This window comes from Podarcis liolepis (genome assembly GCF_965112155.1).
Source record: "Podarcis liolepis genome assembly, chromosome: 10".
Lineage (NCBI taxonomy): Eukaryota > Metazoa > Chordata > Lepidosauria > Squamata > Lacertidae > Podarcis > Podarcis liolepis.
Window position 1 is genome coordinate 12614376 of NC_139562.1, and position 13229 is coordinate 12627604.

Below are 13229 nucleotides of genomic sequence, written 5' to 3' on the forward strand. Positions count from 1 at the left end.
GCCTACTGACGTGGCTGCCGAGGTTTTTTCCCTCCCTCAGCAGGCAATGGCCGCGCCAGCCGCTGATTCCTCCTCGGGAGGGCCCGCCGCCCTCCAGCCGGCGGGAGATGCCGGCCGGCCGCCGCTGCATATGGCGGCGCTGGTGTTGGCTCGCGGCGGCAGCAAAGGAATCCCGCTGAAGAACATTAAGCTCCTGGCCGGGGTCCCGCTGATTGGTTGGGTGCTGCGGGCAGCTCTCGACTCCGGAGTCTTTCAGAGGTGTTCTTAACGGTTACCATTTCCTTTTTTTTTCTTTCTTTCAAATTTCAAAGCTTTTTAGCTTCATTTATATAAATTAAATTGCTGTGGTTTTTTGTGGCTTGATTGTAAAGTGGAGGAGTTAAGAGCAGCCGTATTCAGACACTTAAATCCCCCACTTGGGAGATCGATTAGGTCTTTGATTAACTTTTTATTAAGGGACAGTTCCTCCTACACCTCTGGAAAAGTGGCCTGTTCTGTGGCAGTTTGAAGGAGAAAGGTTTTGTGGGGACGATCTGATTCTTCAGGGGAGCAGAATGTGCCAGATTGTCTGCTTCAAATGATTATTTTAACTCTGCAATGTGTTTTAATCTGTTTTATGTACTTTATCTTTTGCAGTGGCTTCAGCCACACAAATAATATTTATTTTAAAATAAAATAAAAGTCCAGCAATTTGATAGATAGATCTAAAACAACACAAACGTTTCAGAACAGTACCCCATACATATAAAAACAGTCAAAAGTTGTTCCACAAAGGCACACCTGTGGGTGGATGCCCAAATGACTGTATGCAGTGGTTGGGGTGGAAATCCTCTCCAGAACTGGTACAACTGCATCTGGAGGTTAGTGGTGTGTAAAAGTTGAGAGTGACAAGGACTTCATTGAGTCAGCTGTGCTTGAATGGACCTAGTTGCCTTTTGTTTCCTTTATCCATGTCACAGTTGAAGGACTGTGATTGTCATGTTCCCAGGGCTCTTTGGAGGGGGTTGGGCTACATGACTCTCAGGGTGGCTTCCAACTCAACAATTCTACGATTTTGTTCTGGCGATAGACTCTTGGACATGAATGTTGCCTTCGCTTTTATGCGGTGTTGCCCGCTGTACCTTCCTCTCTCCTTTCTTCCTTTCCAGCTGAAAACAATAAGCAAATATTTTTTTTAAAAAATGCATAGGATCAGTCTGTCTTATCTGTTGCATTTAACAACTCATTTTTTTATACTGAAGTTGGCCTCCCATGAGTCTTCCATTCTGCCCTCTTGGATATTATTCCCACTCACGAGATACCAAATTACTTGGCTATTTACAGGCCTGCCACTAAGGCTGAGAGATGGAGAACCTGTGGCCCTCCAGATGTTGTTGGGCTCCAACTCCCGTCAGCCCAGCCCGCAGTCACAGGTTGATGGGGACAGTGGTCCCGACGACATTCAGAAGGTTGTAGATTCCTCATCCCTGTCCTAGGTAAACAGCCTCGGTCCAGTATACCTGAAGGAGTATCTTCACCCCCATTGTTCTACCCGGACACTGAGGCATAGCTGTCAACTTACAGATTTGAAAATAAGGGACCAGCAGCCTCGAAAATAAGGGACCAGCAGCCTCAAAAATAAGGGATCAGCAGCCAAAATAAGGGATTTTCCAAGCACAGGTATGTTCAACCTCTGAGCCCCTCCGAGCCAAAGGCAGAAAGCCCAGCCAGCCCAGCAGCCAAACGAAACCCAAGTGGTGGTTCCCACAGCACGGCAACCCGGCAAAGGGGATGCAGCAAGGAAAACCACCGTCACCTCTCCGCTGGGAAGTGCTGAGCAAAGGCAAGTCCCCAGGCAACGCGGCCGATTTGATCAGCACAAGGCATGCAAGCTCCACCCCCCAGTCGTTCTTAGACTCCTTATTGGGTGAGCAACGCAGCCAAGCAACATAGTTGGAGCCTCCCTCCTCCCTGGCCGGCAGGGAGGGAGGGAGAGGAGCTGCATCCTTTGAAACCTGGGAAATTTAAGGGACATCATCAGTAAAGGACAGCAGCAGGACACGGCGCTGGGATAAGGGGAGTTTCCTGCCAAATAAGGGATGGTTGACAGCTGTGCACTGAGGTCCAGCGCTGAGGGTCTTCTGGCAGTTCCCTCACTGTGAGAAGCCAAGTTACAGGGAACCAGGCAGAGGGCCTTCTCGGTAGTGGCACCCGCCCTGTGGAACGCCCTCCCACCAGATGTCAAAGAGAAAAACAACTACCAGACTTTTAGAAGACATCTGAAGGCAGCCCTGTTTAGGGAAGCTTTTCATGTTTAATAGACTATTGTGTTTTAATACTTTGTTGGAAGCCGCCCATGGTGGCTGGGGAGACCCAGACAGATGGGCAGGGTATAAATAATAAATTATTATTATTATTATTATTATTATTATTATTATTATTATTATTTGTGCAAAGGAAGATGTGAACACCGTGCAGATGCATTACATGTCCAGTGTTTGCAAGGTTTTCTTTTCTTGTGACTGCCGTTCTCGGTGGCTTGTAGGGAAATAGCTTTGATCCTTCTTGTCTGTCTGGGCAATAACTTGTTGCTGCTGCCTTCTGCCTGCCGACAGCGTGTGGGTTTCCACAGACCACGACGAAATCGAGAAAGTGGCCAAGCAGTTTGGGGCAAAAGTCCACCGGAGAAGCTCGGAAGTGTCGAAAGACTCCTCTACCTCCCTAGATGCCATCGTGGAGTTCCTCCAGTATCACGATGGTATGGCTGTCCACCTTTGTTTTAAAAAGTATCTATATTTTTATATCCCCCCCCCGCCTTTCTCAAGGCATCTTAAACGTTGAAAACAAATAATAAATCAAATACCATCTTTCAAATTGAGTTTGCATTGGAAATTGTTCTGATTCAGCATGTTTATTTTACCTGCATTTAGTAAACAAAGCTAAAGACTTTGAAACTGTGAAGGATGCCTAATAATTGCATTTGCAACTAGCGTGCAGTCATTGTTTCTAAATAATTTTATGAAATGGGGGGGGGGATTGACACACACACACCCCATCAGCTTGCTATTTCATGACTTTCAGTTCAGCCTTGTAAACGAGTCTGCAAAAGTTACTAGCTTGTTTTTGGTTTGTTTGCTTTTAATAAAGTAGCCTGCCGGGGACCAGCAAAGAATGGAGCCCTGCCCCTCTGGCTCACCTGCGTGGAATTTCATGTTGCCCGTGGTTACCAGGCTACTGGCTAAATTCAGATTTGGTCCTGCTAAAGATAATAGCCTGCTCATGTTTTGGATTTCCTCTTATGTCTCCGCCTGAACTTTTTTTTATGTGGTGCTGGAAATGCTATTGATGCATTGTGAGTAATATTGCACATTGTTACCTAAACACTGTGATATTCATCTCCTCTGTGTCATTCTCTTCTCCTTTCCCCTCCCCACTTCAGAGGTTGATGTCATAGGAAATATCCAAGCAACTTCCCCTTGTTTACATCCCACTGATCTTACCAGGGTGGCCAAAATGATCCAGGAGGATGGCTTTGATTCCGTGTTCTCCGTCGTCAGGCGGCATCAGTTTCGGTGGAGCGAAATAAAAAAAGGAGGTGAGCGGTATTGCTTCTCATAAAAGCATTCAAGCAAATATAAATTATTATCGTTTTCATCATTCTTACATGTGCATAAGTGCCATACATAGCACAATGCAGTCCTCATGTCACACACTCAAACCTCCTACCTTCCTACCATTCCAGAATCCCACATAGACATTTTTTCCTCCGTCTATCCCTATTAGACTGATACTCGATCTTTAATTTTAGGTATTCATTGGTCATTTTGAGTGGTTGCAGTTCAGATTGTGTGGTTAGGCTCGCGTTAAGCGCTTCATTTGCCATTTGCATTATATCTGCTCTGCGACCAGATACTATCTCAACCTTAGAAGAAGAAGAAGAGTAGAAGAGTTTGGATTTGATATCCCACCTTTCACTCCCTTTAAGGAGTCTCAAAGCGGCTAACATTCTCCTTTCTCTTCCTCCCCCACAACAAACACTCTGTGAGGTGAGTGGGGCTGAGAGGCTTCAGAGAAGTGTGACTGGCCCAAGGTCACCCAGCAGCTGCATGTGGAGGAGCGGGGAAGCGAACCCGGTTCCCCAGATTACGAGTCCACCGCTCTTAACCACTACACCACACTTAGCTTCAGGTGGCTGCAGAGCAGCAGTCCAGCCATTTGCTAGAGCCTGTCTTATTTTGGCAGTGAGTTGCTTTGAATCCCTCTCCTCCTTTGGGGCCATTGGAGGTTTTTACGCCCTTTTGCCTGGAAACGCCAGGGGCCATGTCTTCCACACCAGCTTTGTCCGACAGCTCTGAGTAATCAACCTTTAGAGCATCCTAGAGATCCTAGGATCATAGAATTGTAGAGTCGAAAGGAACACCAAGCTCCATCTAGTCCAGCCCCCCTCAAGCCTCGTTAATTTGCTTTTGGGACTGCCAGGTTAGATTTGATTTAAGTCAAATCGATTTCAATCACGATTTCAATCACTAGTCAGTAAGACTTGATTTAAATCATTTTTTACAGAAAGACTCATTCTTGCTGGTATAATCTTAATATTTACAACCAGATGAAGGTTTCATTTTTGGAATAATAAATTTTCAGAGTAGTTTTTGCAGTTATATAAAAAATTACTGATTTTGGTTATACTATTAGAAATACATTGTCAGATAATTATGAGGTTATTGTGAGGTTTAATAAGTTAACTGTTTATATTTGGACAACTTTCCTGCTGTACTTTATTGGAAAGAGACAATTTATTTAAATAAAACAATAACATAGCATATGTATCCATGTTTGTTAACTGATGTGGTTAAATGGTTTTAAAAAAACAAAAACCTTAGACTGAGTTTTAGCACACATGAAAAACTTAAAACAAATCCTTATTTCCTGATGAATAGCCTTTGGACTATAATGTAACTTAAATAGAAAACTATCTTTAAAAAGATTTTTCCTCCAAAAGCATTTTATTTTAAAAATCTGATTTAATTTTTTTTAATAAAAAAAATCAATTTTATTTATTTATTCATTTTAATCATTGATTTTTATCCACCCTGGAGACTGTGAAAGCCCCACAGGGAGAGGTCTCAGTGAGGTGGGAAACAGCATCACTGCATGCATTAATCCCGAGGGTATAGTGTATAATAGATGAGGGTAGCAGAGATTCAAAATCGAGCTGCCATTGGACTTCTTCTTTTGCCTCTCGTCTCTCTCCCCCCCCCCCCCGCTTTTATCAGTAAGTGAAGTGACCGTACCTCAAAATCTGAATCCGGCCAAGCGCCCCCGCCGGCAGGACTGGGACGGAGAGCTCTATGAAAACGGGTCTTTCTACTTTGCCAAAAGGCCCCTGATCGAAAAGGGGTATTTGCAGGTTGGTGCAGGTGTTGAGCTGGGAATTTCGTCCTTCCCATCTTAACAGTTTTTCTTCTTCTTTTTTTGAAATCGTGTTCTAAGGTGAGCTTGAGACTCCTGTCTCCCAGGTCTCAGTCCAATGCTCTTAACACTATACAACACTTATTTCAATGCAGATCCCTTCATTGCTCTTTAAACGCCTACATTATGGGAAGGAATCCTGGCTGGCTGGCTGGGTGCGTGTCTTCTTTCCTGTGCCTTTTCCCCACAAAAAATCCCCCTTCAAAGCTGTCATTTGCCCCAAAGCTGCCACTGTGAGCCCATGTGGTGTAATACTTAAGAGTGTTGCATTGAGACCTGGGAGACTGGGATTCTCGTCCCAACTCAGCAGTGAAGCTCACCTTAGGCCGTTTCTCAACCTAACCTACCTCACAGGGTTGTTGTGAGGATAAAATGGGGAGAAAGGGGATCAATGTAATAAACAAATGCATGGCACCTTCTAGGCAAGCACCCGCCTTTTGTGCTGGCTGGGGGGGGGGGGGATTTGGCAGGAAAATTGAAAGGGGAGAAGGTTTAGAACTTCCTGCCTGGGTTGTGGTTCCCCAGCAAGGTAACTGTTTGAAAGCAGTGCTTATCTGAGATTTTAATGATACAATATCCAGTAATCTGGCTGCTGCATTTTGGACCTGAATTGACACTTCCTAGCCGTCTCCAAGGGCAGCCCCATGTGGAGCACATTGCAGTAGTCTGGGGGTGGCTCATGGAGTGCAGTGGACAAGATATAAACCTTGTCAAGTCAAAATAAATAAGTGGAAAGGTGTAGGAGGAGGCTCCAGTGTAGCGCAAGACCAGAGAGACTTTGCATTCACACCTGGCTAAAAAAGCTACCAGTTTGCCTTGCTTAGGCGCTTAAACTCAGGTCTCCTTGAGACCCTTCCAGGAAGCATTAAGTGGCAGACTTCCTTCCTTCCTTCCTTCCTTCCTTCCTTCCTTCCTTCCTTCCTTCCTTCCTTCCATGTTGGGAATGCCTTCTGCTGCTGGAGAAAGGGTTGGGTAGAGGTCCCTGCTGCTCTCCAGGTGGTTGCATGTGCCCCAGAGGTCATTTGACATGAAATACCACATGCTGGCATATTCTGCCCCTTCCTCCCTCTCTGCTTCAGCCAAACTGACTGGCGTGTTCTTTTAATTTTGCTTAGGGTGGGAAAATGGCTTATTACGAAATGCGCGCCGAGCATAGCGTGGATATAGATGTTGACATTGACTGGCCCATTGCAGAGCAAAGAGTCCTGCGGTAATATATGTGTATATTTCATTTATTTGGCGCCTCCACAGTTTGCTCCAATTTGTATTACATGTGCTTGTTTTAAGGTAAAGGTAAAGGGACCCCTGACCATTAGGTCCAGTCATGGACAAATCTGGGGTTGCGGCGCTCATCTCGCTTTATTGGCCGAGGGAACCGGTGTACAGCTTCCAGGTCATGTGGCCAGCATGACTAAGCCGCTTCTGGCCAACCAGAGCAGCTCACGGAAACGCCGTTTACCTTGCTGCCAGAGCGGTACCTATTTATCTACTTGCGCTTTGACATGCTTTCGAACTTCTAGGTTGGCAGGAGCTGGGAGAGAGCAACGGGAGCTCACCCCGTCGCAGGGATTTGAACCGCTGACCTTCTGATCGGCAAGTCCTAGGCTCTGTGGTTTAACCCACATATAATTTTAGTGTTCACGTTATGCTGTTCACTGGCATATGGCAGTCTTTAGCTTAATGTTGATGGTATAGAAATTTTTACCCTTTGCCTTGTGGGGCAGCAATGGGAGAAGAAAGGGCTGAGGAGGAAACCCTAGTACACAAATCCAGACTGGTGTCCCTAAGACTGTTGGATGGTGCCTTATACGCCTCCTTCCAGCAACTCCTGCAGCCAAGCTGGTGTCAAATGTATTGCTCTGTTTTCCTTTGGACCACATCAGCAAGGCTGGGGGGGGGGGGTCTTGTTGTCTGGGCAGCCCAGGACCGCCACACACACTGTCCAGGCTCCAGGAGAGGTCACTTTGGTGCTGCTAAGGCAACTTACCAGTTTCTGCAGCCACAGCATGTGCTCTGATTCTCCAGCACTTTGACTTCATCCCTAGATGTGCACCCCATTGTCTCTCGAGACATACGGATGCCCACAACAAAAATGAATTTTTTTGCAAATGAATAATGTTAATTGCCTTATGAATTTTTAAATTGAAGAGTGCTATAAAAACATAAATAAAATTTAAAAAACGGCCTCAGTCCTGTATACCTGAAGGAGCGTCTCCACCCCCACTGAGATCCAGCACCGAGGGCCTTCTGGCGGTTCCCTCATTGCGAGAAGTGAGGTTACAGGAAACCAAACAGAGGTCCTGTGGAACACCCTACCTTCAGATGTCAAAGAGATAAACAACTACCTGACATTCAGAAGACATCTTAAGGCAGCCCTGTTCAGGGAAGTTTTTAATGTGTGACATTTTAGTGTATTTTTGGTCTCTGTGGAAGCCACCCAGAGTGGCTGGGGAAACCCAGCCAGATGGGCAGGGTACAAATAATAAATTATTATTATTATTATTATTATTATTATTATTATTATTATTTGGAATGCATACCTAAAATGACCAGCCACACCGTGGCACAGTTTTCATTGAGGTTGAAAACCTGTGCCTGGGCTATACCACTCCATCCTGTGATTGGGGATTCACACGATCAAATACTTCCTGTATGCAAAAATGCCCTCTTCAAAGGAAAAAAAAATCAGGTAGAAGGTGTGGCGATCACACAGGGTCCCCGGACGTTTCACCGTCTATTGATCCCCGTGCCACCACTTTATTTCTCGCTGCCACCACCCAGGCCCTACCTGGTACAATACTGAGTCCAGTCAGGGTTAAATTGAAACAAAAACTTTTGTTTATTTACTGCAGCTTAACAAGCGTGTGGTTTCATAAACTATCAGTCAATTACATTCATGGGGTGCCTATCCAGTCCTATAACTTTCGCTACCTGCTCTCACTCACTAAACCACCTCTCTGATATTTACTTGTCTGCCTAGCCCCTAACTGTTCCTGACTCAGCCTATTTTGTTACACTAACTCAACCTGCCCACAACTCTATCCCAATTAATTCTCCCCTTTGCCCCTCCCAGAGCTGGTTTTATAGTCCCACTGACTCCACCCCCCTGTGTTCTGATTGGGTAGCCTGTTTAACTATTTCACCTCCAGCACTCTCTCATCTGTTAACGTCACAGAAGGCTAGCCTAGCTTCCTTTATTGCTGACACCGGCTTGTTCAGGGAATCATATTAGAGGAAAAATATATTGGGTGGTTTAAAGACACTCTCAAGGCAAATCTTTAAAAATGTAGTATAAACACTAACAACTGGGAAACACTGGCCTGCAAGTGCTCCAATTGGAGAACAGCCATTACCAGAGGTGTCATGGGCTTTGAAGACGCTCAAGGGAGAAAGGGAGAAACGTGCTAAGAGGAAGAAGGCACGCTTGACAGACCCTCATCAACTTCTACCCAGAAACCAATGTCCCCACTGTGGAAGGACGTGTGGGTCCAGAATTGGCCTCCAAAGTCACTTACGGACTCACTGTTAAAACCGTGTTTATGGAATACAGTGGTGCCCCGCAAGACGAAATTAATTCGTTCCGCAATTTTTGTCGTCTAGCGAATTTTTCGTCTTGCGAAGCACGAAATCCCATAGGAATGCATTGAAAATCAATTAATGTGTTCCTATGGTCAAAAAAAGTCCAAACAAAGCCAAATTTGGTACAACAACAGTTTATTAACTGCTCTTTAAAGTCACACATACTGTAAAGAGCAGCTCAAAAATTGAAGGGAAAATAAATTAACTTTATAAACAAAACATGTCTTTGTTTTTAGACAAAGAAAAAAAAGTCGCGAGACGTTTTCGTCTTGTGAAGCAAGCCCATAGGGAAATTCGTCTTGCGAGGCAAATCGAAAACGGAAAAACCTTTCGTCTAGCGAGTTTTTTGTCTTGCGAGGCATTCGTCTTGCGAGGTACCACTGTACAATCTTACTTGGCTACGAGTGATTGCCAAAGAAGGCAGAAGTGGTGCAGCCCAGAGGCAGGTTTGCAACCTCAGTGAGAATGAAGTTCTTACTGTCTCATTTGTTTCCCCTTTCCCCAGTCATGTGAGATTGCATAGCAGAGGCAAATGTCACAGACGCCAGCCCCTTACTTATGATTGCCACATCCATCTTTCCAGGTACGGCTACTTCGGTAAAGAGGCCTTGAAAGAGGTGAAGCTGCTGGTTTGTACCATTGACGGATGCCTCACCACGGGCCACATCTACGTCTCGGGAGACGAGAAGGAGATTCTTTCCTACGACGTCAGGGATGCGACTGGAATCTGCCTGCTTCAGAAAAGAGGTGTCGAGGTGTGTCTTCGCTTCTTGCAGCTGTCTTGCGGCTGATTCACCCGTCAGGGTTGCCAAGAGGAACTTGCCTTTTGTTGTAAGGAAAGCAAGTTTCTAGATCTCAGCGTTTCGGGGAGAGAACCTCAAAACCATATGGCTCAGTGTGGCTGGGACTTTAGAAGGGGCTTAGTGGGGCTTTGTTGCCCTGATTAAATGCGGCCATTTCTCCCATCTCCCGCTGAACTCAGGAACTGCACGTATGAGTTCACAAAAAGAAAACATCCCAAATTGCTGTAATAAGATTTGTTCCAACAAGATTTCATTGTGTTATTTTTACAGGAGCTTTTCACGTTGCAAAACTATTGTGTAAAGCTCCTGTAAAAATAACAAGATAAAATTCACTCCCCCAGAAAACAGTGGTACCAACCAACCAGGGCGACTTTTTCTTTCTTTCTTTTTTTGTATGTTTCTATTATTATTATTTTGGGGAAATAATTTTTATTTGATTTTACAAGTACAGAGTTATAACAATACAAAATACATATCCATATTTAGAGATTTCTTTGAATCTCTAGACTTCCCACCTTTCCCCTCCATGGGCCCTATTATAAACCTTTTCAACTGCATATTATTTCATCATCCAAATTTGATGTCTTTTCCTTTTCATCCACAGTACAGTGGTACTGCAGGTTAAGTACGGAGGTCCGTTCTTAACCTGAAACTGTTCTTAACCTGAAGCACCACTTTAGCTAACGGGGCTTCCTGCTGCTGCCGCGCCACTGCTGCATGATTTCTGTTCTCATCCTGAAGCAAAGTTCTTAGCCTGAAGCACTATTTCTGGGTTAGCGGAGTCTGTAACCTGAAGCGTATGTAACCCGAGGTACCACTGTATATTCTACATTAGAAGTGTTATAGTGTTTTCATCTGCTTATAGTGGTTTCTCCAGTAAATTATAAATTTCCCCCATTCTTTTTTGAAGTTTTGGTCTTCTTGGTTCCTGAGCTTTCTGGTCAGTTTTACCATTTCATCGTAGTCCATCAGCTTATTTTGCCATTCTTCTCTGGTAGGGACTTTGTCTTTCCATCTCTTAACCCAGATGACTTTCAATGAGGAGCAGACTATTGGTGGCTGCTAGCCGTGCTGGAAACTATGCTCTGTGAGAAGCCTGCAAAGAGGAGATGAAGTCCTCTTCTGGCCTCTAACATGCTCTGCCTCCACAATTGAAGGCAGTCATGGTTCTGAATACAGTGGTGCCCCGCAAGACGAATGCCTCGCAAGACGGAAAACTCGCTAGACGAAAGAGTTTTCCGTTTTGGAGGTGCTTCGCAAAACGAATCTCCTATGGGCTTGCTTCGCAAGACGAAAATGTCTCGCGAGTTCCTGCGGGTTTTTTTCCTCCCCCCCCTTTTTCTAAGCCGCTAAGCCGCTTATCAGCTAATCCAATAATCTGATAAGACGCTAAAAGCCCTAAAAGCCGCTAATAGCGCTAATAGCGCTAATCCTCTAATCCGTCAATGGGCTTGCTTCGCAAGACAAAAAAACCGCTAGACGAAGAGAATCACAGAACGGATTCTTTTCGTCTTGCGAGGCACCACTGTACCAGTTGCTGGAAGTTGCTCAGGACAGGATTGTACTAAATAATAATAACAATAATAATAATAATAATAATTAATAATACCCCGCCCATCTGGGCAGCTGCCAACAAAAGACTAAAATACAATAACCTATTAAGCATTAAAAGCTTCCCTAAACAGGGCTGCCTTTAGATGTCTTCTAAAAGTCTGGTAGTTGTTGTTCTCTTTAACTACCAACTCTGGTAGTTGTTGTTCTCTTTAACATCTGGTGGGAGGGCGTTCCACAAGGCCGGCGCCACTACCGAGAAGGCCCTCTGCCTGGTTCCCTGTAACTTGGCTTCTCGCAGCAAGGGAACCGCCAGAAGGCCCTCGGCACTGGACCTCAGTGTCCGGGCAGAACGATTGAGGTTCACGTCCCCCTCACGTCCCCCTTGCTCACGTCCCCCTTGCAGGCTTCCTACAGACACCTGGTTGGGCACTGTGAGAACAGGAATCTGGACTAGGTAGACCATTGGCCTGATCCTGCAGGCTCCTCTTGTGTCCATAGGTGCGGCTGATCTCCGAGAGGGACTGCTCATCGAAGACTCTTTCTGCCATGAAGTTGGGCTGTGCCGCGGAAGTCAACGTGGCTGACAAGCTGCCAGTCGTAGAGAAATGGAGGAAGGAAATGGGGCTTTGCTGGAAGGAAGTGGCCTATTTAGGTGAGGCCTGATCTCTACCTGAAAAATCTAGCTCTGTGCTGTATGTCAGAGATGGGAAGCCTGTGGACTACAACTCCCATCATCCCTGGCCATTAGCTGCGCTGGCTGGAGCTGCTGGGAGCTGGAGTCCATCAACAACTGGAGAGCCAACCCACAAGCTTTCATTACATACACTATATTGCATGTGGGATGGAAGGGCGCCAAATTTTGGGCTTACCTCTAGCACAAACAAGGCATTGGTGCAGCCCGCGAGTTCCATGCCAAGGTTGGTCTGCCCTGATCTAAAGTATCTATGACAGCTCTAGTCAAAGTTTGCATCTAAGGGTTTGGTGTTTTTTTACGTGTTTGGTCTAATCTAGGGATGACCATCCTTTGACCTTCCATACGCTGGTGAACTACAGCTCCCATCAGCCCTTGCCTGCTTGACCAGTGGCCAAGTGTAACACGATTTGTAGTCCAGCAACACCTTGAAGGCCACAGATTAGCCACCCTAGAGAATCTCATCTTCTCCTGAAGATTACAAGCAAAATTATGACGCTTACCAAGCAAAGGCTCCTGTTCCCAATGTGCTGAGAAGTTCTCCTGCACAGCTGTGATTCCTGCGGTGCAGGGGGTTGGATTAGATGACCCCTGGGGAGGGTCCCTGTTCCGTTGAGCGTCCGTTTAGGCTGCGAACAGCGGGACTGTTGTGGCGTCCAGTCCGCTTCCACTGTGCCAACCTGCTTCTCCCGGCTACCAGCAGAGTATCTTGTGCAGCGGTGTGCCTGTGTGGAAGGAATCTCAGCCATGCAGTAAAACTCTCGTACAACAGCTTCTCTATTCTACGAAGCTTTATTGTACAGCAGCAAAAATAAACAGTTTGGCCAGGAGAGAGCAAAGGCATGATGCTTCTCCTGTCGCAGCAAAACAGAAAGTAAAACGTTCACATAACAAAGATGCAAACACACCCCCCAGTGACAGGACATAACACCCCATGAGCTGTTAACCCTATAAGCTCTGGGTATCCTCACAGTCCCTTCCAACTCTCCAATCCTATGAGCCTACAAAACCTTAGGTTTTGTGGACTACTGTTGCAAGCACCTTCATTGTCTTGGGAAAGAAACTCTGAAGCTTCGATGAATGAATGCTTGGAATCAACAGTCTTCTACTAGCGATGGGCTTTTGTTGTTAGGGTCCTGATCGAGTATGTGTCT

General features: G+C 45.7%; 1 protein-coding gene and 1 long non-coding RNA gene across 3 annotated transcripts in view; one reads left to right on the top strand and one right to left on the bottom strand.

Moving 5' to 3' along the window:
• CMAS (cytidine monophosphate N-acetylneuraminic acid synthetase) overlaps window positions 1-13229 on the top strand; it is a 15161-nt gene continuing 1932 nt past the window's right edge. Inside the window, exons 1-8 of one of the 2 annotated variants that reach the window (XM_083461473.1) lie at window positions 1-258; window positions 2595-2737; window positions 3419-3574; window positions 5253-5386; window positions 6564-6658; window positions 9611-9782; window positions 11883-12036; window positions 12396-13215. In XM_083461473.1, the coding sequence (XP_083317599.1) occupies window positions 47-258; window positions 2595-2737; window positions 3419-3574; window positions 5253-5386; window positions 6564-6658; window positions 9611-9782; window positions 11883-12036; window positions 12396-12412 (1083 nt within the window). In that variant the 5' untranslated portion in view covers window positions 1-46 and the 3' untranslated portion in view covers window positions 12413-13215. Of the gene's footprint in view, window positions 259-2594; window positions 2738-3418; window positions 3575-5252; window positions 5387-6563; window positions 6659-9610; window positions 9783-11882; window positions 12037-12395; window positions 13216-13229 lie in introns of those variants that run through there. The other variant, XM_083461472.1, reaches the window with a different exon arrangement.
• LOC310687059 lies at window positions 10212-11435 on the bottom strand. Its single transcript, XR_014516167.1, has 2 exons — window positions 11354-11435; window positions 10212-10999 (listed from the first exon to the last, which is right to left on the bottom strand). It is a non-coding gene; the product is annotated as an uncharacterized lncRNA (long non-coding RNA).